The sequence below is a fragment of the Schistocerca americana genome, chromosome 1 (genome assembly GCF_021461395.2).
Source record: "Schistocerca americana isolate TAMUIC-IGC-003095 chromosome 1, iqSchAmer2.1, whole genome shotgun sequence".
Taxonomy (NCBI): Eukaryota; Metazoa; Arthropoda; class Insecta; order Orthoptera; family Acrididae; genus Schistocerca; species Schistocerca americana.
Genome location: NC_060119.1, coordinates 235,948,414 through 235,975,225, shown reverse-complemented (window position 1 = coordinate 235,975,225; position 26,812 = coordinate 235,948,414). Strand labels below are relative to the sequence as shown.

The 26,812-nt window shown below is 43.2% G+C and overlaps 1 protein-coding gene across 1 annotated transcript in view; it reads right to left on the bottom strand.

The window, feature by feature from the left end:
• The window catches only part of LOC124622102 (putative carbonic anhydrase 3), a 464,106-nt gene extending 437,984 nt beyond the window's left edge, over nt 1-26,122 (bottom strand). The window contains exon 1 of the mRNA XM_047147747.1: nt 25,973-26,122. Within this exon, the coding sequence (XP_047003703.1) occupies nt 25,973-26,087 (115 nt within the window). The 5' untranslated portion in view covers nt 26,088-26,122. The remainder of the gene's footprint in view (nt 1-25,972) is intronic.
• Between the last annotated feature and the right edge of the window lie 690 nt (nt 26,123-26,812).

Sequence of the window (26,812 nt, the reverse complement as noted above, 5' to 3'; positions counted from 1 at the left end):
GCCCGGTGACAAGGCGCACTGTCATCCGTGTAAACTCCACCGCTGTTAGGGAACATGAAGTCCATGAATGGCTGCAAATGGTCTCCAAGTAGCCGAACGTAAAACCATTTGCAGTCAATGATCGGTTCAATTGGGTCAGAGGACCCAGTCCGTTTCATATAACCACAGCCATTAAGGAGCCACCACCAGCTTCCACAGTGCCTTTTTAATAACTGTGACCCATAGCTTCGTGGGGGTCTGCACCACACTCGAGCCCTACCGTCAGCTCTTAGTGACTAAAATCGTGACTCATCCTACCAGGCCACGGTTTTCCAGTTGTCTAGGGTCCAATCATATTGTCACCACCCCAGAAGAGGCGCTGAATGTGATGTCGTACTGTTAACAAAGGCACTCGCGTCGACCGTCTGCTGCCATAGGCCATTAACGCCAAATTTCACCCCACTGTCCTAACGGATACGTTCGTCGTACGTCCCACATTGATTTCTGGGGTTATTTCGCGCAGTGTTGCTTGTCTTTTAACGCTAACAAACTACGCAAACGCCGCTGCTCTCGGTCGTAAAGTGAAGGCCGTCGGCCATTGCGTTGGTGAGAAGTAATGCCTGAAATTTGGTATTCTCGACACTTTGGATCTCACAATATCGAATTCTCTAACGATTTACGAAGTGGAATGTCCCTTGCAGTATAGAGGGTGGTCCACTGATCGTGACTGGGCCAAATATCTCACGAAATAAGCGTCAAACGCTACAAAGAACGAAACCTGTCTAGCTTGAAGGGGGAAACCAGATGGCGCTTTGGTTGGCCCGCTAGATGGCGCTGTAAGAGCTGTTGGTTGATGAGTCATACGAATCACTACTCGTCCCATCATATCACACACGTGCTCGATTGGAGACAAGTCCAGAGATCGCGCTGCCCAGAGAAGTTCCTGCACATCTTACAGAGCACGTTGTGTTTCACTGGCAGTGTGTGGACTTGTATTATCCTGTTGGAACAGCACATCGCCTTCCTGTTGCTATGACGGCAAAAGAACAGGCCTAACAACATTCTGCATGTACCGAATGCTGGTTAGCGTTTCCTCCAGAAACACCTAAGATGAACGACATATATCGATGTATGTCGATATTTTATGGAAAAAGTACCGATATAAAGACATTTTACTTCGAGCCCTACACCGTAGTTGAGTTGTCAGCGCCGCTGATTGCCGTTTGGAGAACCCAAATTCGATTCGCGGTACTGCCAGGGATTTTTCCTTCATGGGAGGACCGGTGCGTGGTGTACTCAGCCTCGTGATGTGCACTGAGGAGCTACTTGACCGAGCAGTAGCGGTTCCGGGTCACGAAAGCTGACAACGGCCAACGGAACGGTGTGCTGTCTCCACACCCCTCCGTACCGCATCAAACGACGCAATTAACGGATGATGACACGGCGGTCGGCCTGTACCGATGTGTCCGCCAGAGCCTTTGGACGACGTTTGCATTTTCTAATTAGTTACCATTGGATTTGTAATTGCAATGCATTCAATAATTCAACGATGACAAACTGCAGTACGAGAAGGTACATACCGCTGATTACAAACAGGGATAGTTTCAGTTGGATAATGATGAGGAATATACTGAAGTTTTATTCTTCGTATATTGGTTCTGAAATTTCTTAATTACAGCTTATGTTGGTAGTGGACCATTCGACAACCATTCGACAAGAAGAGAGAAATTTGCCACGACTATCTCAGCACAGTGCATTTCCATCTCCTTTTGCACGCAAATGTCAATGGTCTTGCCCTTCATCTCTCGAACACATTTCATCATTTATGTGTAATGTCTTGTAAAGAGCTCGTAATTTTTTTTGCTAGATAACTTGAGTGTTGTTAAAAACTGCGGATCGTCTCGTAAAGAGAAAAAAGTAGGTTCTTTAGTATCGAGGTATTTATAAAACAAGGTACGATTGTCAAACACTGAACGAAATTCTCATTTCTTTGTGTTCTGCCGCTTGTCTTACTGACTCAGGCTGCCTACTTCTTCCGAACGAACAAAAATGAATGAACGAAAACTGAATTTAACATCCCTTGAACATCGAGGCCATTAGAAAGGGAGCAAAACTCGGATTGTGTCGAAGACGGGGAAGGAAATCGGCCGTGGTGGTTCAAATGAACCATCCCGTTATTTGCTTGGAGCGATTTAGAGAAAACACGGAAAACCTAAATCGGAATGGACGGACGCGGGTTTGAACTGCCGTCCTCCCGCATGCGAGTCCAGTGTGCTAACCACTGTGCCAGCAGACAGAAAAACGCGGTACTGTGGAGAAGGTAAACGGAATTAAAATACGAACGCAACGATCCTGTTTTCACGGACTGCTCTCACAAGTAAAACTCCCCATCACAGCCCCCTCAGATTTAGTGGTAAAATGGCCCAGCAGGTAGCAAGTCAAAAACCAAATACTGATCAAGCATGAAAACAGGAAGAAGCTGTACTGAACTGTGAAAAAAACAAGCAAAATAGAAACAGTGAACGGTTTATGCTCAAGATGTGCAACATCGAACGAATTGCAAACATCACGGCGTCGTGGTTGTGTGCTCACGCTGTTGAAGTGCGAAGCGGGAGATCCGTGTTCAGATCTCCCTCGTACACTTTTTTTTCACAAAATTATGAAGTTCCGTCCGGTCATTGACGTGTCTGTTCTCCTTCTGTAGTCTTGGCAATTGTCATACTACACAATGGTTGCAAAATATGAGTCATGTTGTAAGAATATATTACCGTCCCAAGTAAGCTTGATGAATGGTGAGAGCAGGCGAGATGCCGCATAAACCTCTCACACAAATGAAAACAACAAATAAATGTGTGTGAACTATGTTAACAACAAACGAATTCAAGAGTCAAAACTTCCAATACGGAACGCAAGAGTCATAACGTGTGGTACTTGTGTAGAACAAATAGGAGGTACGTATTTCTAGAGGTCCCTTCCTTACACCTCGTTGTTGCAAACGGATGTTACATCGCGGCACAGACACAAATCTAAATACAGTGATTAGACACGTCAATCAGCGGGCGGACACTTCGTAATTTCGTGACAAAAAAAGAAAAAAATGTAGCACGAGGGAGATTTGAACACCAGCACCACATAACCACGATGCCGGAGCTATTTGTATTTGCTGGGTGTGGTACATCTTAGGCTCGAAACGTTCAATGTTTTGCTACTTTTTTCAAATTTCAGTACACCATCTTGCTGTTTTCATGCTAGATTCGTGTTCAGTTTTTGACGGATTATCCACCGATTCATCTTACCACTAAATCTGAGTGGGGAGCGATGGGGAGTTACCTTGTCAGATATTCGTCTGATAAACGCGACACACAAGCAAGACAGACAGATGGCGTACTCAACATTGAACGAAGCGCTCCGGTTTCAAATGGGCTTCGAGTCGCTGGAACAACTGCCCCTACGCGTTGACGATGTGAGTTAAGTTAGCGGAAAAATAAGAACTGCACTACGCTCGTAACCGAAGGACGTCGATTGGAGTAGGTCTGTAAACGAATACCTCGACTTGCACTGAAATAGAAACGAATCGATGGCTGCGGGACGGAAAGTAACTGTGGAAGGAAATTCTTACGAAGCGCTGATGCCAGAAGCGCAAGTGGAAGAAAGTGACAGGAGACAGTCGCGGGTAGACGCCGCCGACGAATAACTTAATGGCCATTCCACCGCTCCATGTAGAACGGAACAACAAGCGAAGTGAAAACACTGCTTCCGCATCAGCGGCCGGCGTGCAGCAGAAATTGTCTTTCACATTACGGCGCGCTGTTCCTGTTCCAATTTCCGTCCGCGTTTAGCCCGTGCCACATGTTTATCTCTTGCTCGCATTACGCGAGAGTTTCTTGATGCCTGGGTGAGTACGGCTCCCAGCTGGCACCGTGCTACGTTTCTTTTAGCCTCTCTTGGCTGAGCGCTACCTGACGCACGAGCATCTGACAACTGGCAGTGGTCTTATGTCAGAGTCTACTTCAAAGTGCAAGTTCCACAAGCATATTTATACTAATGTTCGGGACAACATCGTATGTTAACAGCCTTGTCTTCCACTATGCTCAACTGGTCTCCAACGATCGTTCTTTTGATGCGACGTTGTACGCTAAGATATCACATCACGCCACATCCAGTCCCATCACTTGACGAGATTGTCAAAGATATAGAGTTACATCGCTCTTAGAATCACTACGTTTTATATACCAAGTGTACCGGTATGAAATGAGCGTTAAGATACTAATGTGTCGATAGGGAACATTTGTTGTGAACGAGCCTTAATTTTTTTTGTTTGGTTGGTGTGACATCTGTCAAAGATATTTAGTATACATCAAGTCATGGAACAAACAACATCAGGTGTTTTCATCGTGTTAACAATGTCGAATTTTGTACCAGAAAGTGATGATTTGCGGAAAGAATTAATTTTTTGTTTTCATTTGAAAAAAAAGTGCTGCAGAGTCGCCTCGAATGCTTGTCGAGGCATATGGTGATCATGCTCTATCAGAAGCAACATGCAAAAGATGGTTTCAACGGTTCAGGAATAATGATTTTGATGTAAGAAATGAAGAACGTGGAAGACCATCAAAAAAGTTCGAAGACGCCGAATTGCAAGCAATATTGGATGAAGATGATACTTTGCGTCATGAGGAAAATGGCAGCAATGCTAAATGTTGCACAACAAACAATTTCTGACCGTTTGAAAGCTATGGGAAAGATCCAAAAGTGTGGAAAATGGGTGCCACATGAATTGAATGAAAGACAGATGGAAAACCGAAAAACCATTTGTCAAATTTTGCTTCAAAGATATGAAAGAAAATCAATTTTGCATCGAATTGTTACTGGCGATGAAAAATGGATTTATTTTAAGAATCCTAAACGGGAAAAATCATGGGTTAATCTGGGACAACCATCATCATCGACTGCAAAACCAGATCGATTCGGCAAGAAGACAATGCTCTGTGTTTAGTGGGATCAGAAAGGTGTGGTGTATCATGAGCTTCTAAAACCCGGTGAAACTGTGAATACTAATCGCTACAGACAACAAACGATCAATTTGAACTACGCATTGATCGAAAAAAGACCAGAATGGGCCAGAAGACATGGCAAAGTAATTTTTTCACACGACAACGCACCTGCGCACAAAGCAAAACTGGTTCAGGATACAATTAAAACACTTGGCTGGGAGCTGCTATCCCACCCGCCGTATTCACCAGACTTGGCCCCTTCCGACTACCATTTGTTTTCATCAATGGGAAACGCATTGGGTGAGGAACATTTCGATTCCTACGAAGAAGTCGAAAATTGGGAGTCTGATTGGTTTGCTTCAAAAGACGAACATTTCTATTGGCGTGGCGTCCACAAATTGCCAGAGAGGTGGTCAAAATGTATAGAAAGCAATGGTCAGTACTTTGAATAAAATGTTTTTACTTTTCAATTCAAAATTAGTGTTTCATTTTCACAAAAAAACGCTCATTTCATACCGGTACACCTGGTACAGGTGTTTCATACTCAAAAGCAAAAACTGGCATAGGTGGATGTATACCCCAGTACGAGGAAAAGTAACGCCTCCGAGTTTTTTTATGCAAAAACTTTTAAATATCTTTAAATAAAACAATCTTTGTTAAAATTCTACATCTTTATTCTTCATTTCTACATATTAATTTCTCAACATAGTCACCCTGGCGGCGAAGACATTTCTCCCAACGAGAGACTAGTTTGTTGATACCGTCACAGTAGAATGTTTGTCTTTGTTGACGGAGTCATAACCTCACCTCTGCTTGCACCGCTTCATCACTATCAAAATGAAATTCTCGAACGTGAAGTTTTTGAAACAAAAAATGAATATGCCCCAGTCGGAACTGTATGGAGGATGATCAATGACAGTGAGCCCAAGTTGGCGGATTGTCGCATACGGTCTGACATTGTCACGCTAAAGGAGAGGTTTCTCCGTTTGTGGACGAACGTTTCCTGCGGTTAGAAATTCGATTAAAACGCACTGTTCCTCACGCACCGACCGCCTGTTGGACGCTACAATTTGGAGCCCTCTAGCAGCAGAGCGCCAGCGAAGCGAGAAAGTCAACTGAGTAATATGCGTGACTTGTAATACCTCAACCGAGACTGAGGGTAGGCACTGATGTCCTTAGCAATTAAGTCCCGTAAGATTTCATACACATTTGAACATTTTTTTGAACTGAGGGCAGAATAAAATTCTCATAACTTTGGGTCCCCTATCATACCTATCTTGCTAAGGCAATGTTTTATTTCTTGTCAAGATAGGCCGTGCTTTGCGCCGTGAGAACAACAGAAGAACTACGTGGAGATAGATTTTCTAGCTTTTCTCTTAGGTCTGAATTGGTATGAGACAGTAATAGTACGAAAACTATTTGTCCTTTGTGTTTTGAGCAGGGTGAATGTCAATGCTACAGGTCTAACAATAACAACAGCATGTGTAGCACTGTAGTAGCCTTTACAATTTTAGCGAATGTCATGTTGCACTGTGGAAAGTGTTTGTATAAAACTATGTGGTTGACCGATACCACGTCTATCGCGGGAGCTACCAACCATTCCTCATGGAAGGTTTGTTCGAATACAGAGTGAAGAGAGGAAAATGTAGACGCATGCTGCTTTTGCACAGTCGATATGGAATTCACAGCCGTAAAGTACTATTATTAAAAAGGAACATTTTAACAATGTATTTTCCCGAAAAACTTAAACCTTCGCTTCTTGCGTGTGTCATATCTATTCTTGTACTGACGATGGTATAAAACATGCAGCATACACTGATCAAGCAGCAGACTATTACGACCATCTACATAATAGGTGATTATCCACCCATGGTATGGATAACAGCGGGCCGGCCGGAGTGGCCGTGTGGTTCTAGGCGCTACAGTCTGGAACCGAGCGACCGCTACTGTCGCAGGTTCGAATCCTGCCTCGGGCATGGATGTGTGTGATGTCCTTAGGTTAGTTAGGTCTAATTAATTCTAAGTTCTTGGCGACTGATGACCTCAGAAGTTAAGTCGCATAGTGCTCAGAGCCATTTGATAACAGCGGCGACTGTCATGACGTGGAAGCAATGAGGCCTTGGTAGGTAACACCGTGCATAACATCCAAGATATAACACAAAAACTTTGAAACTGTACTCTTCAGAACGTGATATATGCCTAATTATTAGAAAGAGTAATCGACAGATGTCAAATATCAAAGTGTCACTTCTAGTTTTACTTGAACCAGAACTTCATCTTTAATATGAGAGTCGGATTTTTTAACAGACTTCGAATCGCACCTCTGTAAGTGGTGGCTGACTTGAAATCTGTTTTGCTTAATTTATTTAACATTGTGAGGGTATACGTCAGTTAACCTTCAATGACAATCCTCCAGTTTACGTGTGAAAGACAAACATAAAATTTATGCAAGATATTCTGCACATCTAAACCAGTGAAAGTGGAAACACATAGGTACACCACATTTGAAAACCACTTCATGTAACAGAATCACCACCCTATTGCCATAAAAACGACGCCAGTATGCAGTAATGTCCACCTACCACAACCCGTAGAGATCCACTACAATAACTTTAAGCAAAAGATAAGCCATCCTTGTCACCCGAAAAAATTATTTTTCCATGTTATAATCCACACCTAAAGCTTCTGATGAATATTTTCCCCACTTGTGGTTTCCAATAAACCTGCGATTTCATAGATTCCGCGCGTATCCCGACTATGGCATTTTTTATGCAGAGGATGCGCAAACTCCGCCTTTAACTAAACTTATCAGTTTCTCACAGTTCATGTTTCGTGTCGTGATGGCCATTATGACCGAAAAAAAAAATTGATTTTAATTTCACCGGTTGTCGTCCGAAATGTGTACGTTCGGACGAAGAGGTCGGCTCCGTTGTGACCGCGCCTGTAGTGGCGTACTGATTTGAAACGATCGGCCGCCTTCGGACGATGTCGGCGGAATCCACTGATATCTGTGCCACTGTGACCACAGCCTAATACGGAATACGTGAAAGGATAGCTCAGGAAATAAATTACTCGAACTGTACATAATCCCTGATTATTTCACTTATATGTGCTTCTTTCCAACTTAATTCTGACTACAATATATCAAACGTCAGGGGCGATTATAGAAGTCTGTCGAGGGCGGGAGGGAGGGGGGCTAATGGGGGGGAGGGGGTTTGGGGGAATGGAATATCGCTTAACAAAAGGAGAGCTGAGGTCCTCCACCGACAAACTGACAAAATTTGATGTTGCTTAAAGTAGTTTTTGGTAACTGTTTTGGAGTTTAGGGTAAAAAATATGTATTAATAAATAATAAGACGTCCATTTTAAGTTAAATGATATTTATTGGTTTAGATAGTAAGCTATTACTGCTCTCATTCCATTGTTAAAATGTGTTTGAAATATATTGCAACCTATATTGCTACATAATTAGAAAAAAACGATTGAATCCGTTGGGAGTAATATATTCGCTGATTTCTGGGTCATTTTATCCAGTGTAATATCATACTCCATTGGGGGGGGGGGGGTCTATAGCCCGGATATACCCCATATACCCCCCCCCCTTGCCACCGCCCTTGTTAAACGTAGTATTGGAAAAGGAAATTAACAGAAAGTAGATTAGTATGTCTATCTGTCCAATTTAATACTGGTTTTAATAAATTAACTTAGTATCGGAAAAACAAATTGACAGAAAATTAGATTATTACCAGCCCATTACATAGATTTAGTACTAGCTTATGTCGGACCTGGAGATCTAGTGTAGCCGGCCAGAGTGGCTGTGCGGTTCTAGGCGCTACAGTCTGGAACCGACCGACCACTAAGGTCGCAGGTTCGAATACTGCCTCGGGCATGGATGTGTGTGATGTCCTTAGGTTAGTCAGGTTTAATTAGTCCTAAGTTCTAGGCGACTGATGACCTCAGAAGTTAAGTCGCATAGTGCTCAGAGCCATTTGAACTATTTGAAGATCTAGTGATGAAAATGAAAAGCGTTCCTGGAAACAGAGAGGTTACGGAATCGACTTTCGGTAGAGCAACGGAAATTTTATGTCTGCCTTCAACGCAACCTTTCTTTCTGGACGACGTGACTAGTGGCTGGGAACGATAAGTGGTTCGCATTTCACGTTAAACTGTAAGTCCTCTGTAACTGGTTGGATGACAAGAGACAGTTTACGGATACGCAAGTCGCCGAAGTGGCGTCCAATTATGACTTGCGCTCGGCCATGGAGTCACACGCAATTGTTATTATTATTATTTTATGATCAGTACTGGTCTTTCCAGAAAAAATCTGCCACGGCACGGGCGCCCCTTCGAGGCTGCTCAAATAGTGTCTGAAGCTGTTTCTAACTGTAAAAGGATGCTTAGTATCTCTCTTGAACTGCAGTTGACGCCTCTGTGTTGTAACCGAGCGAGGTGACGCAGTGGTTAGCACACTGGACTCGCATTCGGGAGGACGACGGTTCAATCCCCCGTCCGGCCATCCTGATTTAGGTTTTCCGTGATTTCCCTAGATCACTTCAGGCAAATGCCGGGATGGTTCCTTTGAAAGGGCACGGCCGATTTCCTTCCATAATCCGAGCTTGTGCTCCGTCTCTTATGACCTCGTTGTCGATGGGACGTTAAACACTAATCTCCTCCTGTGTTGTGGCTGTATCCTCTCGTAATCTTTTGTGATTCCTGGCTGTATGAGGAGAGGGTGGAATGAGAGCTTGTTGGCCGGTTTCCTCTCACTACAACACAAAATGCGCACGAGGGTAAAAAAAAAAACAAAACACACTTTATTACAGGAACCAATTTCATTAACTTCAGTGTTGTCCAATCTGAAGTTCTGTGATTAACAGCAATCCAGAAACATGTACTAATTCTAGAATTATGTCCGCGTCCATATCGTAACTATGTACACTACTACCCATTAAAATTGCTACACCAAGAACAAATGCAGATCATAAACGGGTATTCATTGGACAAATATATTATACTAGAACTAACATGTGATTACATTTTCACGCTATTTGGGTGCATAGATCCTGAGAAATCAATAGCCAGAACAACCACCTCTGGGCGTAATAACGGTCTTAATACGCCTGGGCATTGAGTCAAACAGAGCTTGGATGGCGTGTACAGGTACAGCTGCCCATGCAGCTTCAACACGATACCACAGTTCATCAAGAGTAGTGATTGGCGTATTGTGACGAGCCAGTTGCTCGTCCACCAATGACCAGATGTTTTCAATTGGTAAGAGATCTGGGGAATGTGCTGGCCAGGACAGCAGTCGAACATTTTCTGTATCCAGAAAGGTCCGCACAGGACCTGCAACATACGGTCGTGCATTATCCTGCTGAAATGTAGGGTTTCGCAGGGATCGAATGAAGGGTAGAGCCACGGGTCGTAACACACCTGAAATGTAACGTCCACTGTTCAAAGTGCCGTCAATGCGAACAAGAGGTGACCGAGACGTGTAACCAATGGCGCCCCATACCATCACGCCGGGTGATACGCCAGTATGGCGATGACGAATACACCCTTCCAATGTGCGTTCACCGCGATGTCGCCAAACACGGATGCGACCATCATGATGCTGTAAACAGAACCTGGATTCGTCCGAAAAAATGACGTTTTTCCATTCGTGCACCCAGATTCGTTGTTGAGTACACCATCGCAGACCCTCCTGTCTGTGATGCAGCGTCAAGGGTAACCGCAGCCGTGGTCTCCGAGCTGATAGTCCATGATGCTGCAAACGTCGTCGAACTGTTCGAGCAGGTGGTTGTTGTCTTGCAAACGTCCCCATCTGTTCACTCAGGGATCGAGACGTGGCTGCACGATGCGTTACAGCCATGCGGATAGGATGTTTGTCATCTCGACTGCTAGTCATACGAAGCCGTTGGGACCCAGCACGGCGTTCCGTATTACCCTCTCGAAACCACCGATTCCATATTCTGCTAACAGTCATTGGATCTCGACCAACGCGAGGAGCAATGACCCGATACGATAAACCGCAATCGCGATAAGCTACAACCGGACCTTTATCAAAGTCGGAAACGTGATGGTACGCATTTCTCCTCCTTACACGAAGCATCACAACAACGTTTCACCAGGCAGCGCCGGTCAACTGCTGTTTGTGTATGAGAAATCGGTTGGAAACTTTCCTCATGTCAGCACGTTGTAGGTGTCGCCACCGGCGCCAACCTTGTGTGAATGCTCTGAAAAGCTAATCATTTGCGTTTCACAGTATCTTCTTCTTGTCGCATAAATTTCGCGTCTGTAGCACGTCATCTTCGTGGTGTAGCAATTTTAATAGCCAGTAGTGTACAATGACTAACGTCCCTTCACAGCTAGCCACTATCACTGTGGAAGACAAGAGCGCAGTGCGACGTACTGAGGTGCAATGTGAACAGAGTCCCGATGCGACGTAGTGAGGTTGAGAGATTGAGACAGCTCGGTCGGCGGCAGCCTATATGCACGCTGCCCAGGGGGCATTATCGGCGCGTAGCCTGGGATGGTGTCTTGGTCTTCTCTTGTCACAGGCGCGCCTAGTTCAGCGCCTGCTGTATAAAATTCCCTAGTGCCGACCGGTTTGCTGCCGAAGGCGTACGCCAGCACAGTCTGTTCTTTTCTTTTTATTTTCCTTAAAAAAAAAAAAAGCTGCAGAATGTCCCTGTCACCCTCCGAAAACAGCCAATTTACTATCGTGCAGCCTTTATCACCATGTATACCCTCTCTATTTCTAACTTAGAAAGTGCCCTGAATACGCTCAACATTTTAACCTACAATTTAAAAGCACATTCAACTGTTCGTCTATCTCTCGACAAACTGTTATTAAATACTTTGTAGCCATACTCAACAGAAACAATCCGCTTCAAGGAAGTTCGCATGAATTTGGCGGTTAATGTTGCTTGGATGCACTCTGTCCATTTTTCAATGATATACTTTTTGTACTATTGACTAGTTTTCGAGTCAGGCTCATAATATGTTACAGGCAGTGCCTAATTACAAAAATTTTTGGTGCTGGAACTCATCTCTTCAACCAAACAATTCCCCACTCGCTCCCCTCCTCACGCTCTCAGCCAGAAAAATCACAAGCTTCAATTTTTGAAAACCTGTAATAAAACTTTCAACGAGAAGTCATTTTTTTACTAAATACTTTCCAATATTCAGGTTTTTAAAACAGAATTCTTGTAACCATAACAATAGAACCACAAGATTTAAAATAAAAACATGTGCTACTGTCTGTCCCCATAGCAATGTCACTTTGTTCCCTATAGCCCGTTTAAAATTACTTGATAGCTGAGGTCTCTCACTTGGCGCTGCAGTGTTGCTACATGGACTAACGGCGACATGCAAACACGGCGGATCACTTCGCAAGTAGTGCTGCTTACTTAATGCGGAGCGATGATGGAGGCTGCTGCCGCCAGGTATGGCGGGAACGCGAGATGCTCTGTCCACAGCTGATTTTAAAAGACCAATGAATGAACTGCGGCAGGCAACCTAACCACAATCTCCTGATGTGCATTGTATCTGAGAAAACGGCGGTCAGCAACCTGCAGATTGAAGCTGAACCTGTACATGGAAACTCGGGACAGAAAAAAATCAGTTTCAGCGCCAAAAGCGAATTGTAAAATCTCGCTTTTGCTACGCGAGCTGACACGATAACCAGCGATAAACAGTCCTGGTTGTAACTTATTTACATGTTATAGGCGTCACAGACAGATTCCGAACGAAAAAATAATGATAGGAAGAATAATAAGAGCAAATGAAAAACTTAATACGATGCTGAAACTGATGCGATAATATACTAAACATAAAAAAAATTATTTACATCCGACAGGATTAGGGCCCACAATGTTATGCAGTTCAAACTGTACCTTTACCACAGCGCTACGGACGTCTTTCATAACACATTTTATTTTTGTGCATCTATAGATCTTTGAGGTTCGCCGATGACATTGTAATTCTGTCAGAGACAGCAAAGGACTTGGAAGAGCAGTTGAATGGAATGGACAGTGTCTTGAAAGGAGGATATAAGATGAACATCAACAAAAGCAAAACGAGGATAATGGAATGTAGTCGAATTAAGTTGGGTGATGATGCGGGAATTAGATTAGGAAATGAAACACTTAAAGTAGGAAAGAAGTTTTGCTATTTGGGGAGCAAAATAACTGATGATGGTCGAAGTAGAGAGGATATAATATGTAGACTAGCAATGGCAAGGAAAGCGTTCCTGAAGAAGAGAAATTTGTTAACATCGAGTATTGATAAAAGTGTCAGGAAGTCGTTTCTGAAAGAGTTTGTATGGAGTGTGGCCATGTATGGAAGTGAAACATGGACGATAAATAGTTTGGACAAGGAGAGAATAGAAGCTTTCGAAATGTGGTGCTACAGAAGAATGCTGAAGATTAGATGGGTGGATCACATAACTAATGAGGAAGTATTGAATAGGATTGGGGAGAAGAGAAGTTTGTGGCACAACTTGACCAGAAGAAGGGATCGGTTGGTAGGACATGTTCTGAGGCATCAAGGGATCACCAATTTAGTATTGGAGGGCAGCGTGGAGGGTAAAAATCGTAGAGGGAGACCAAGAGATGAATACACTAAGCAGATTCAGAATGACGTAGGCTGCAGTAGGTACTGGGAGATGAAGAGGATTGCACAGGATAGAGTAGCATGGAGGGCTGCATCAAACCAGTCTCAGGACTGAAGACCACAACAACAAGAAGAAGAGATCTAGTTGCAACGATCATTTGCTGCCTTCAAGAAGTTCGGTTTCACGCCATGTCATATGGAGTTTACCTACTGTAAGCCGATCTCTGTGATGATAATAATTGAATATGTGAAGCCGAATCGTGTCTTGAGCAGAAGAGTCCAATAGTCTTTGGCTAGTAGTGTGTACGACATGTGCGTTATTTCGTTGCTGTCGTTTTGTGTGTTTTTCTCATGTGTGATGAAATGCGAAATAAAAGAGTCGGACCCACGATTCAGGTTCCAAACACAACATGACAATAAAAAGCCAGACAAGGTATTGGAAATGAACTGATCGTTTGTTATGGTAGTTTGGCAATGACGAACAGTTCGGGCGTGACTTTGAGCACTCTTGACTACTCTTCGTGACTATGACGTAACGTTTTCATTGCTGCCGGCAGCAGCGTTCGCACAGTTGCACTGTAGCTGCTCGGTGAACTTATCTTGGGCATACTTTACACACACACACACACACACACACACACACACACACACACAGAATTTCGCACCACGCCCCTTGCCCATCGCATCACGGTGGTCACTCATCGTCACGTTCACGGTTGCCAGCGGAGTTATACACTGGACTCGCATTCGGGAGGACGACGGTTCAATCCCGTCTCCAGCCATCCTGATTTAGGTTTTCCGTGATTTCCCTAAATCGTTTCAGGCAAATGCCGGGATGGTTCCTTTGAAAGGGCACGGCCGATTTCCTTCCCAATCCTTCCCTAACCCGAGCTTGCGCTCCGTCTCTAATGACCTCGTTGTCGACGGGACATTAAACACTAACCTCCACCTCCCCCATCTCCTCCAGCGGAGTTATAGTTACGTTGCGATTTAAAAAAAAAATCCATTGGACGTGTCGCAACGCCGTTCCAATACGTTCCGTCCGAAGTGAAGCCCTGTTTACAGCAACACTGTTTTCTAGACCATTTGCAACACCCAGGTCGTGGAGATCGCACTAGCATCCATGACAAATTCATTCCTCCAATAACGTACATTTCCGCCAGGTTACACACACACACACACACACACACACACACACGCTCACGCACACGCACGCATACACTCATAGTACTTAGGTACACTTGGTATCACAGTAAACAAACACTTTGCAACATCGCTATCTTTGTCGTGAGATGCATTAAATTATTCACAATGGATATACTAATGAATTTCGCATTAAATTATCAAGCAAAGGAAATTCTTCATCTCCCACTAGAAAACACAGCCTTATTTCCCCTTGGCCGTATATTTAGCCGGCCGGTGTGGCCGAGGGTTTCTAGGCGCTTCAGTCTGTAACCGCACGTCCGCTACGGTCGCAGGTTCGAATCCTGCCTCGGGCATGGATGTGTGTGATGTCCTTAGGTTAGTTAGGTTTAAGTAGTTCTAAGGTCTAGGGGACTGATGACCTCAGATGTTAAGTCCCATAGTGCTCAGAGCCATTTGAACCATTTTGAACTGTATTTTTAATCTGGTACTTGTAATTCAGCTATTCCGAGCATACATCAGTTGTAGTAAATCTATAGTTTGCGGCGACTGTTGCCGTAAACTCGACGGAAAAATAATTCCTATAATTATAAAATGAAGAGCCGAACTTCAATGGTTCAATTATGGTTATGCGTTTGCCATTTATTGCATCACAACAATGTAGAAAATTCCACGTAATTTCGAAGTCGGTAGAAGCTCCTCTTTACGTTTCTCGATTCGGTTACGGAAGGTAAAGCGGTTGCATATGTTTCTATCTTTCATACATTACATAATTCGCGAAACTGTTCTCTCACTCATTCTGTAGCTATGCAAATACTTTCGTAGAAATCACCGGGTGCCAAATACCTGGCAAAATTACTCTGTTGCAGCTTCGTCGGTCAAAACCGAGTGGATTAATTTAAGCAGTTATCACAGAGATGTATTTAGAAGATAAATCAGTAAAAACGATTCTGCAGCAAGTATTTACAGCCAAGCAGATATGAAAAACAAAAGCAGTTTTTAATGAGGTTCATTACGAACAGGTCAATACCCAGTAATGTTTCTCGCTACTCTGCAAAATGATACGACGAACTAAGCACCTTTCCACACAGGAGGCCGTGTATCCAGATGCGTCCTTTCACACGAGTGCCGCTGAGCTTCAGCTCAGTGAATACGCCGTGTAGCTCGTCAAGTGAATCGCCGCTCCTCGCTTTACACAGAATGAAACGTAAGCCTTCAAAAGGCAGGCGGTTAGGCGCTTGCCCCCCAATAGTAAGCACGCATTGTGACGTAAGCAGCTCTGTGGTTCTGTCCCTACTGACCGCTGGTATCGTTATTGTCGAGCAGTGGTTCGCAAACTTTCTGATACCATAGCCCGTGAGTGCAGTCAGATATTATCTAGTACCACCACTCCATCTCTTCTCCCGACCCTCATCATTAGCGCTTAACTGAACTTTAGAATGAAAACCAGTTTTCTCTGAACATTTCTGTTTTTCCAGTCTACATTTACATCTACATGATTACTCTGCAATTCACAATTAGGTGCTTGGCAGAGCGTTCATCGATTCACCTTTAACGTAGTTCTCTTACCGTTCCACTCTCGAACAGCAAACGGGAAAAACGAACAATGAAATCTTTTCGTGCGAGCTCTGATTTCTCTTATTTTCTTATCATGATCATTTCTCCCTATCTAGTGGGCGCCAAAAAATTATTTTCACACTCTGAGGAGGAAACTGGTGAGTTAAATTTCATGAGAAGGTCCTGGCGCAGCGAAAAACGCCTTTGTTTTAAAGACTGAGACCCCAATTCGTATGTCATATCCGTGGCACTCTCTCCCCTACTTCGCGAGAATACAAAACGAACTGCCCTACTTTGAACTTTTTCTACGTCTTCCGTCAGTCCTATCTGAAGCGGATACCACTCCAGATGATGGCGAACAAGCGTAGTATAAGCAGTCTTTTTATTAGACCTGTTACATTTTATAAGTGCTCTGCCAATATACAACAGTATTTGGTTTGCTTTCCTCACAGCGTTATCTACGTGATCGTTACAATTTCAGTTATTCGTAATTGTAATCTCTACTTATTTAGTTGGGTTTACAGCCTTTAGGTTTTTGTGATTTATCGGTTAACTGAAATTGGGCGGATTCCTTATGGTTCTCATGTGGATGACTTCAAACTTTTCGTCATTTAGAGTCAACTGCCACTTTTTGCACCATACAGATATCTCGTCTAGATCATTTTGCAACTCGTTTTGATCATCTTATGACTTTAAATGACGGTAAATCACAGCATCATCTGCAAACAATCTAAGAGTACTGCTCAGATTGTCTCCTAAATCGTTTAAGTAGATCAGAAATAATAGAGGGCCTATAACACTTCCTTGAGGAACGCCAGATATTATTTCTGTTTCACCCGAGGACTTTCCGTCAATTATTACGAAGTATACATGATATTTAGTTTTTGTAGATGTTTTATTAAACCACGAACTAAAGAGTCAATCAGACTTTTGGTACTTCTTATTTATAACAATCCTTATGATTTTATTGAACGATGAAGCAATTCTCAACGCATCGCATATGCTACATACAACCTATTCGTAGAAACCCACAGTGGAGGTGCACATTTGTTACTAAAGTTGCTTCCTCTGCACCACTCCACTCCCTAGCGTCGCTTGCTGTGCCCACACCCTGCACAGCCAAGTTAAAAACCAAGTAAAAAATGCGTACACTATTCTTGCTTGATTATTGGATTCCTTACATGTGAACTGCCAGAAATTGGAAGACTTCAGTCTGCCAATGCTTTATGTCAGTTTCGTTTATAGATTCGTTTTACAATCTGTTACCTCCACCTCACTATGTAACGCGTTAATGCAAGTATTTGAAAAACAACGTAATTATTAGTTACTTAAGTTATCAGTATTACAGTCTTACGAAATAGTGTTAACACAATGATCTCTTAAAAATAATTTAGTTTCGTGGTTAAAACACAAAAGAACCCTTTTGTTTAACTCCTCAGAAAATTTCATTTCACCCCTAATTGGTAATTATCCATAGGTTGGGGACGACTGTTGTAGACTGTACTGAAGGTGTTCTGTATGCGCCTGACGTCGGAGAAATCATTGCGGAAGTTCAAAGGTGTCATAAGGTGATATGGTCTCAAACAATTACACTGTTCCATATCTGACTATGCAAACTAATTTAAAAAATCTGAAATTTGGAATCAAATGTAGAGATTATAAATATGACTAATTTTTAACGTCTTGACCCCAAATGGAAGAAAGGGATAGGTAGGTACTTGTAATATTTATCTTCAGCAAGGTATTTATACATCAATAACCTGTACATTCCACTGCAGTTCTTTTCGTGCTAAGTGATGACAACAGTTACAAAAATGGTTCAAATGGCTCTGAGCACTATGGGACTTAACGTCTGAGGTCATCAGTCCCCTAGAACTTAGAACTACTTAAAGCTAACTAACCTAAGGACATCACACACATCCGTGGCCGAGGCAGGATTCTAACCTGCGACCGTAGCGGTCGCTCGGTCCCAGACTGAAGCGCCTAGAACCACTAGGCCACACGGGCCGGCAAACAATTACAATTTTGGCCGTCAAAATGGAGAACACAGACATTCCCGTTCTCTAATACTACTGATGAAGTATTCTGCTAGGCTATTTCGAATAGTTTTCGCAGCATGTGACCATCTGGCTGTAACCTATACAGTTCCTTTATCTTCAAAACCATCGCGCTGCGCTGGATCTTCAGCTTTTACTCTGCCGCAGGCGCGAAAAACTTCTGGAGAAGACCGCAAGATGTTTTCTGTTAACACGACGGAGACATTGAAGAGTTGGTGAAAAATCCACTCCTTCTGGATAATAATCCAAAAGTATATTCAGCATGACGTCTTGCTCTATACAGACTATAATTAACCAATCGCATCACATGACGAGCTGTATTCGCAGAGGAGAACGAAGTGTATGGTAGTTACAAAATGTGGTGTTGCTCTATATTGAGAAGGCTGCTTCGGTGTCTTACATACCCAAGAATCATGCTTGCAGATGTGTAAAACAATCGAACTAGTTTCTACAAGGTGTTCGGAAATTCCCTTCACAAATGTGTAGGACTTGTATAAGGAAGTGAGTACACAATATTTCGAATAGGAACCCATGTGCGGAAACGTACTGTTTCCGTTCTGCGACAGTTTCAGTTCGGATGTGTAACGCGTCCACGTTTGCAGATGGAAAGAGAAAATTCTCAGGATTGCTTGTCCTGGTAGGCAATAGAGTAGACAGGATGACGTGTACTACTTCTTATGGGGTCTTACGCAGAGTTTAATTCACGAGACTTCTGTAGAGACAGAGGAAGATCTGCTGGACCCCAGGTGGGATGGAGAATGTGTACCAGAACATGTTTCGTAGGTGCAATGTCTGTAACAACGTTGGCAGTCACCACATAGAGCCGTTGTGATGTTTTAGTAGTGTTCTGTCCATACAGTATGCTCGGTTCTTTTTTGTTTTGGAGTAATGGAACCACATAATGTTTAAATTTTAATACAGTAAAACTTGCTCAAATCGGCACGTCTATAATTCAGAAATCTGCCCAAACCGTAGAAGTATTTTAGTCCCGACGCATTCAGTGCACTTTTATAAGCTGATTTTTGTATACAGTGGAACTACTTCACAAATCATTGTATAATGTGGAAAAGAGCCTATACTGTACTACTGCATTACAGTTCAATAGTTATTCACGACTTTACAAGGACGTTACTCTTAACGCCTCTGTTAAGCGGCGCGAAACCAAGAAAAAGATGTCCACCGAAGTGCGGCACTACTGGTGTGGACCTAAAACCGCGCCGCTCTGTGTAACAACGAATAAGTTACGCTCCGTGTCGGTGCAGTACATCAAAGCCAGCCCGGTTAGCCGTGCGGGAAAGGGGTGGGTTCCACTGGGGGCCGAACCGCACAATAACCCTGGGTTCGGTGTGGGACGGCGGTGGGGTGAGTGGACTGCTGTAGCCTGTTGTGGGGTTATGTACCACCGAGGGCTACGGCGGGGACGAAGCCATTCCGTCGTTTCCAGGTCCCCAGTTCCATACAATACAATACATCAAAGGAAACGGTTCGTTCGTCAGCGCTCTGTTTGTCGGCTTTCTCGTTTTACTCATTATTGACGCACGACCGCGCATAAAGGAACATTGTTGAGCATCTACCAATACTCTGCTGCAATGTGCGCAGTAAAAGAGTTGAGTATTGTTCCGTTAAACAATGGTTTTACCCGGCAAGGTCATTATTTTCTGTCAGTTTCAGTTGACTAGTAGCACATTAAGAGATACAGTAACATAATGTCGAACAAATGGTATGTGTCGTTAACACTTAACGAAAAGATTAGTGTAAGGCGAGTGAGAACGACAAACTCTCCGTGTGCGAAATTGCGTTGTGTTTCAAATGCAGTAAAACACAAATTTATGAGACTTTAAGAAACAAGGATAAGATTTGGTACGAATGGATGAAAGGGAACGAGCACATGAAAAGAAGAACGAAGAAGATGGGAAATGAAAAAATTAACGAAATAGTGTGGGAATGGTTCGTAAGTGCGCGGGCAAAAAACTTACCTTTATCTGGACCCACGTTGCAGACTCTGAGAGCTGCTAAGGAGCTTGGAATTACGGAGTTTAAGGCATCCACAGGACGGAGGCAGTTTCAAAGCTAGGCACAGCATCGTGTGGAAAGAAGTGTGGGGAAGCTAAGGATGTGCAGGGAAGTGTAGCAACGGAATGGAAGACAACGCTGTCCAACTTAATTGTGAATTATGACCCGAAAGACGTGTTCAGTGCCGATGAACTGTTTTATCGCGCGCTGCCTTCAAAATCGCTAGCAATTCGAGGTGAAAAGTGCACAGGTGGAAAAGTGTCCAAGGAAAGACTCACCGTACTGCTGTGTGGAAACATGTTAGGTGAAATGAAGAATCCACTGGTGATTGGAAAAGGCGGCAAAATCGCGTTGTTTCAGAAACATAGACTTCAGTAAACTTCCAGTCACATAGCGAAGCAATAAAAAGGCGTGGATGGCGAGTGGTGTTATGGAAGAATGGCTGGGCACTTTCAGTGCCAAAATGAAAAAAAGGAAATCGTCAAGTTCTCCTATTCCTAGACAACGCAACCTGCCGCCCGAAAGTAACGTTATCAAACGTGAAATTGGCTTGGTTTCCTACAGGTTCAACCAGCCTCACACAACCCATGGACCAGGGGGTTATTTACAGATTCATTCGTCATTATAGGCGATTACTGATGCAATCTCTTATTCTTAATGGTGAAGAAGCCGAAAGTGCATTTGCTCTAGCACAGTCGGTTTCTGTCCTGGGTGCAGTAAATTGGATTGGCTTGGCAGTAAAGGAAATAAAACCCGAAACAACAAAGCTTCAAGAAAGCGGGGTTTGAGGTTCAAGAACAAGATGCTTCTGTGGTCATCGAAGTTCAAGAAAATGCAGCAGCAGTAGCTGAATTAATGAAAATGCGAAACAATTCATGTAGCGCACATGATTACATTCGAAGTGATAACTTTCTGTCAGTTCACTCCACTTTCACTTCACAAACAGATTTAATAGAAACCCGGAACACAGAGGCTGATGAAGAAGAAACAAAGGAAGAAGAAGGGGAGCAAAATGTTGTCCCTAGAAAAATTAATACGCCTGAAGAATCCATTGCATGCATAAACAATGTTATGCAATTTGCAGCACACACAAATTCTCCCCAATTGTTTGAACTATTGTATGATGCAAAAAATTGCCCAGAAAAAAATAATAATTTTGAACAGGAAATTAAACAAGTTTCCCTCCTTGATATGTGACAATGCAAAGCAAAGAAACATGGGAATAATATGTACGTACATACAATAATGTCCGAATTTAAAGGTCGGGTAAAAATATAGAAATGCCGTGTTATTTATCAATTAGTGTAATAGTCCAGTGTTCAGTTGACCAATATACAGTAAATGAACATCTACTGTGCTAGAGTGAAGGTACGTAAATACAATATATGCATAATTAAGAATTTTTATTGTACTTTTGTGCATGTTACCTGACAAATTTTACGTAGCCCAGTAAGTTTTGTGTAATCTGGAAACTTGTCCAATTTGGAAAATTATTTTAGTCCCAGGCGATTCCATTCTGAGCAAGTTTTACTGTACAAACAAATGTGCTTAAGTGATAAATAGATGTTTCGTTACGTTTCCTTCCGAATTGTCACCTACAACTGTAGTGCGTCACGCCTAATCCAATTCTTCGAGCAGAAGCGGATAAGTTAAACATCCGAGCAATGTCGCAATGTCTGTAAGAACGTTGGTGGTCGCCACAAAGAGCCATTGTTGTAATGCACCAATAGTGTTCTGTACGTACAGTGTACTCGGTGCTTTTTTGTTTTGGATTTAGAGCGTATAATTATAATAAAGAACAACATGTTATTTCATATATTTAATAACATAAAATACCTATAGTACACTGTACAAAACATAGATTTACAGGGTCAGAAGCTGAACATGTTTTAGCTTGGCGCTGTTGGATTCTGAAACTGAGCAGTTGTTTGCTAGAATTCGCAGTTTTGTATGAAGGAACCCGTTAAGGTTTCGTTGTAATTCTATTTAATTGGCCAGTTTTTACATTTGTTGTGAGCACTGAATAATCTTTCTGCCTCAGTGTTTGAGGATGAAATTGCTAGTAAAAGTTAAATGACCACCTCAAGGCTTTCGTAAATGTGCTTTCAAAAAATGGTTCAAATGGCTCTGAGCACTATGGGACTTAACATCTACGGTCATCAGTCCCCTAGAACTTAGAACTACTTAAACCTAACTAACCTAAGGACATCACACAACACCCAGTCATCACGAGGCAGAGAAAATCCCTGACCCCGCCGGGAATCGAACCCGGGAACCCGGGCACGGGAAGCGAAAATGTGCTTTCGTAAATGTTATGTCCATGATAATGTTTCAGGCTTCGTAACTTAATTCCAAAACATTTAAGATGTTTTTTTTTATTTCTTCCTCACCTTCAACCCCAAACTTCTTGGCCTCGATGAGAGCTTCACGTCTCCATTCACTGTCTGCTTTTTGCTTGTTGTTTTTTGTCACCAGAAAATAAAAATAAACGCGTCTATCACAGACTTTCTCCAGATTCCGTGCCACTTACTGGACTCGCATTCGGGAGAACGACGGTTCAGTCCCAGGTCCGGCCATCCAGAGTTAGGTTTTCCGTGATTTCCCTAAATCGCTCCAGGCAAATGCTGGGATGGTTCCTTTGAAAGGCCACGGCCGACTTCCTTCCCTATCCTTCCCTAATCGGATGAGACCGATGACCTCGCAGTTTGGTCTCTTCCCCCAAACAAGTCAAAATCCCGTGACACTTGGGGACAGCCGTAAGGCAAACACGAAAACATTTTCCCTCTCGGGTCCCGACACCACGTGCGGCACATCTTCACTTCAGAAGTCCCAGTGTAATCGTTCAACTTTTCGTGCGATTACTGTAAGTATAATATGAGTAAGTTCTGATGACGTCCAACCACGGCAATATTATAAGTAATACAGCGAGCCAAAATTAGACGGATTACGTTGAATAGGAGACCGAGGGAATCCTTTGCTATAAATAATAGGATTACCACCCTAAGTTCGATTTTACCCCAATTTTTCCTAAATTCCTGTCAAAATAACATAGCTCTAAATCACATACAATCTAAGACGTTTCGCCCTAAAAAAAGAATGAAATCCCTAAAATTGGAAACACTGATTCCAGATACCACATTCGGAACTTGGGCTCTGTGCTAGAGAAGCGATTATCGCTGAAACAAATGGTTTTCTGTTATATGGGTGTTTTTCAACACCTGTTTAACTGTACTACCTTACCGCTCAAAATAACTGATTTCTGAAGTAACGGATTTTCGGCTTTTTATTCCTTTTATTTCCTGTAATAATCTTAGAAATCGAACAGAGATTGAATTTTTTCTGGATACATAATATCAAAACATTAAATTAAATAGGCAATTAAAAAAAAATCTTAGTCCGTTCAACGTTTGCTGCTTTTCTCGTAAAGATGTAATTGAATGTTACAAAAAAATCACCAGTTTCTCCTACTGATTCTAATTCTTTGAAGCATTTCTCAAAAGTAAAAGTAATGTTGTAAAAGGGATAATACCACTATTTGAATATTACGAATTGTCAGTGCGAAAAGGGTGAAAACTGAGGTTGAAGTACTCTATTTTTCGTGTTAATTTCTCCGTAATCAAGGACTAGAAACAGATACAGGCATGTTATGTAGACAAAGGCAGCACATCAGCTGCTTTCTATTTTTATTTTAAACTTTGAGTGAACGGTTTTGCATTTTCTCCTTATATTATGTCGCAAGTTAGTTGTGGTTGCTCCCACTTTCAATCTTTTAAAGCAAATGGAACACTGTACTGGTACATCATGGATATCGCACTTCGTAAAATACTTGCAGATTAAAGATGGTACCATTCCGTAGTACAACTGACGTCCGCCGACGACAATGAGAAGCCGACCGGAGTGCCGAGCGGTTCTAGGCGCTTCAGCCTGGAACCGCGCGGCCGCTACGGTCGCAGGTTCCAATCCTACCTCGGGCATGGATGTGTGTGATGTCCTTAGGTTAGTTAGGTTTAAGTAGTTCTAAGTTCTAGGGGACTGATGACCTCAGAAGTTTAAGTCCCATAGTGCTCAGAGCCATTTGTACAATTTTTTTTTTTTTGACAATTATAAACTACTATATACCTCAGAAGTTAAGTTCCATAGTGCTCAGAGTCATTTGAACCATTTTTTTGACAATGAGCCACAGGGTAACAGGTACGTCGTTGTATCAGCAGTGCTGTACCAATTGTTATGGCATGCGTTTGTCGCTCGTTTCTGTCGGCATAATTGCGGTCAATTGGGGTAACATTGTGACTATTTTTCCATCTTTTGAAAATACTGGACACAAAATACGTTACATAACATAACAGACATTGAAACATTTTACATATGCGGTTACTGAGTGCTTGGGAAAGTGAAAACGTACACTAACTATGCCGTATTGGAGTAAAATTTTTATTTTGCCGGCCGGAGTGGCCGAGTGGCTCTAGGCGCTTCAGTCTGGAACCGCGCGATCGCTACGGTCGCAGGTTCAAATCCTGCCTCGGGCATGGATGTGTGTGATGTCCTTAGGTTAGTTAGGTTTAAGTAGTCCTAAGTTCTAGGGGACTGATGACCTCAGATGTTAAGTCCCATAGTGCTCAGAGCCATTTGAACCAAAATTTCTATTTTAGTACTGGTAGACAGTTACACAGTAATTTTGGGTAAATTTCGATCATGCCAGGAGGAAATCAGGCGTTGTTAAGAAGTAAAAACAGTGTTAATTGAGTATTGCAGATTTGCTCTAAAATATCAATATATTTGTTTAGATCTGGCATCGGTCAACTTAGATCACTGTCGGCGAAGCTCTCTTTGCAGCCAGTGCAATTAAAGCATTATCACAAGCCTGAGAGCTTTCAAGAGGGTGGAACGACAATCGAAATGCTGACTAGAGATAAAAGTGTTACATTTCATACAAATTAATACAAGTAGGTGGAGCAGAAGCCATTTGGAACAAAAATTATAGGTAGTACAAAGATACCCCTACTGGGGAAAAAAAATTACCCTGATTCACTGTATTAAAACAGCACTCATCGCTATTCCCATTTTCTTTAAAAACGGCGCGTACCCTAAAGCAATGCAAATTTTACGAATAAGAATTACTCGTTCTTTAAAAAAACATTTATTTAAAAGCGAAGAATTTTAACACCCAGCTGAGGCTAATTGATATTCCGGTTTTACTACCCGGTTATTAGTGAAAAGATAAAAACACCTACGAGACCAAACAAATACCGAAAAATACCAGTTATTCAAAACTAAAATACCGGTATCTGTTTTAACCGGTCGGTTTCTCCCATCCCCACTCTGTGCGCCGCAGACCGACTGCAGGAAGAGGCTCATTCCATGCTGATGCACGGCCTCCAGCGTGTTTGTGCGGCTACGGCCAGCACCTGCAGTGTGCACTAAGGGGGACACGAGTAGCTGCCCCAGATTACTGTGCCCCAGTATACGACTTCTGCCTGCGTTGCGGGGCCCTGCTCCCCATTATACGCCCATCGCAACTCTGCTGCACATCCTGTATTTTGATAATCAGTGTGGTCGTTATCCAGGAGAGAAGCTGTCAAACAGCTTTAGGGTGAAGAAAGAGGAAGGCGGCGGTACCTGCGGCGGGGTGGGCGCAGCAGAGCACGCCGAGGGCGAAGACGACGGCGACGCCGGGTGCGGAGCGAGCGGCCGTGCGGCGCGACCAGGGCTTGCGCAGCGGAGGGGCGTCCATGGTTGCGCGCGGGCCGCTGTTGACTGCTGGCGGGTGACTGGCGGCTGCTGCCTGCCCGCCGCCTGGGGAAGCCGCGGCGGCCACCAGCGCCGCGGGATGCTGCGCCCAGCGCCGCGGCTAAAGATAACAGGCGCGCGCCTCGCCTTGGCTTCGAGCACCGGCCGCTCCTCTCTGCTGCTCACCTCGTAACCCCCATAGATCGTACTACTCACACAATCCCTCCCCTTTCCCAGACTGAACACTGGTCGACAAAAATTAATCTTTTTTACAGTTACAAGAACAATGTACCAGGTGCTTCAAAACGAATATTGGCGTTCGAAGGCTTTGTACATGGGTTGCCCAGAAAGTAACGCACCACATTGTTTTTCTTAGCCGAAAACAATGCCACGAATGCGAAACGTTACGTATGTACTATTTAAAGTCTCCTGAGTGAGAGCGCCAAGTTCCCTTCACTTCCGACAGATAGCGCAGCTGCACGACAGTTTGAAAATAGCGTGTGTAGGTGATGTAAGTTACACTACTGGCCATTAAAATTGCTACACCAAGAACAAATGCAGATGATAAACGGGTATTCATTGGACAAATATATTATACTAGAACTGACATGTGATTACACTTTCATGCAATTTGGGTGCACAGATCCTGAGAAATCAGTACCCAGAACAACCACCTCTGGCCGTAATAACGGCCTTGATACGCCTGAGCATTGAGTCAAATAGAGCTTG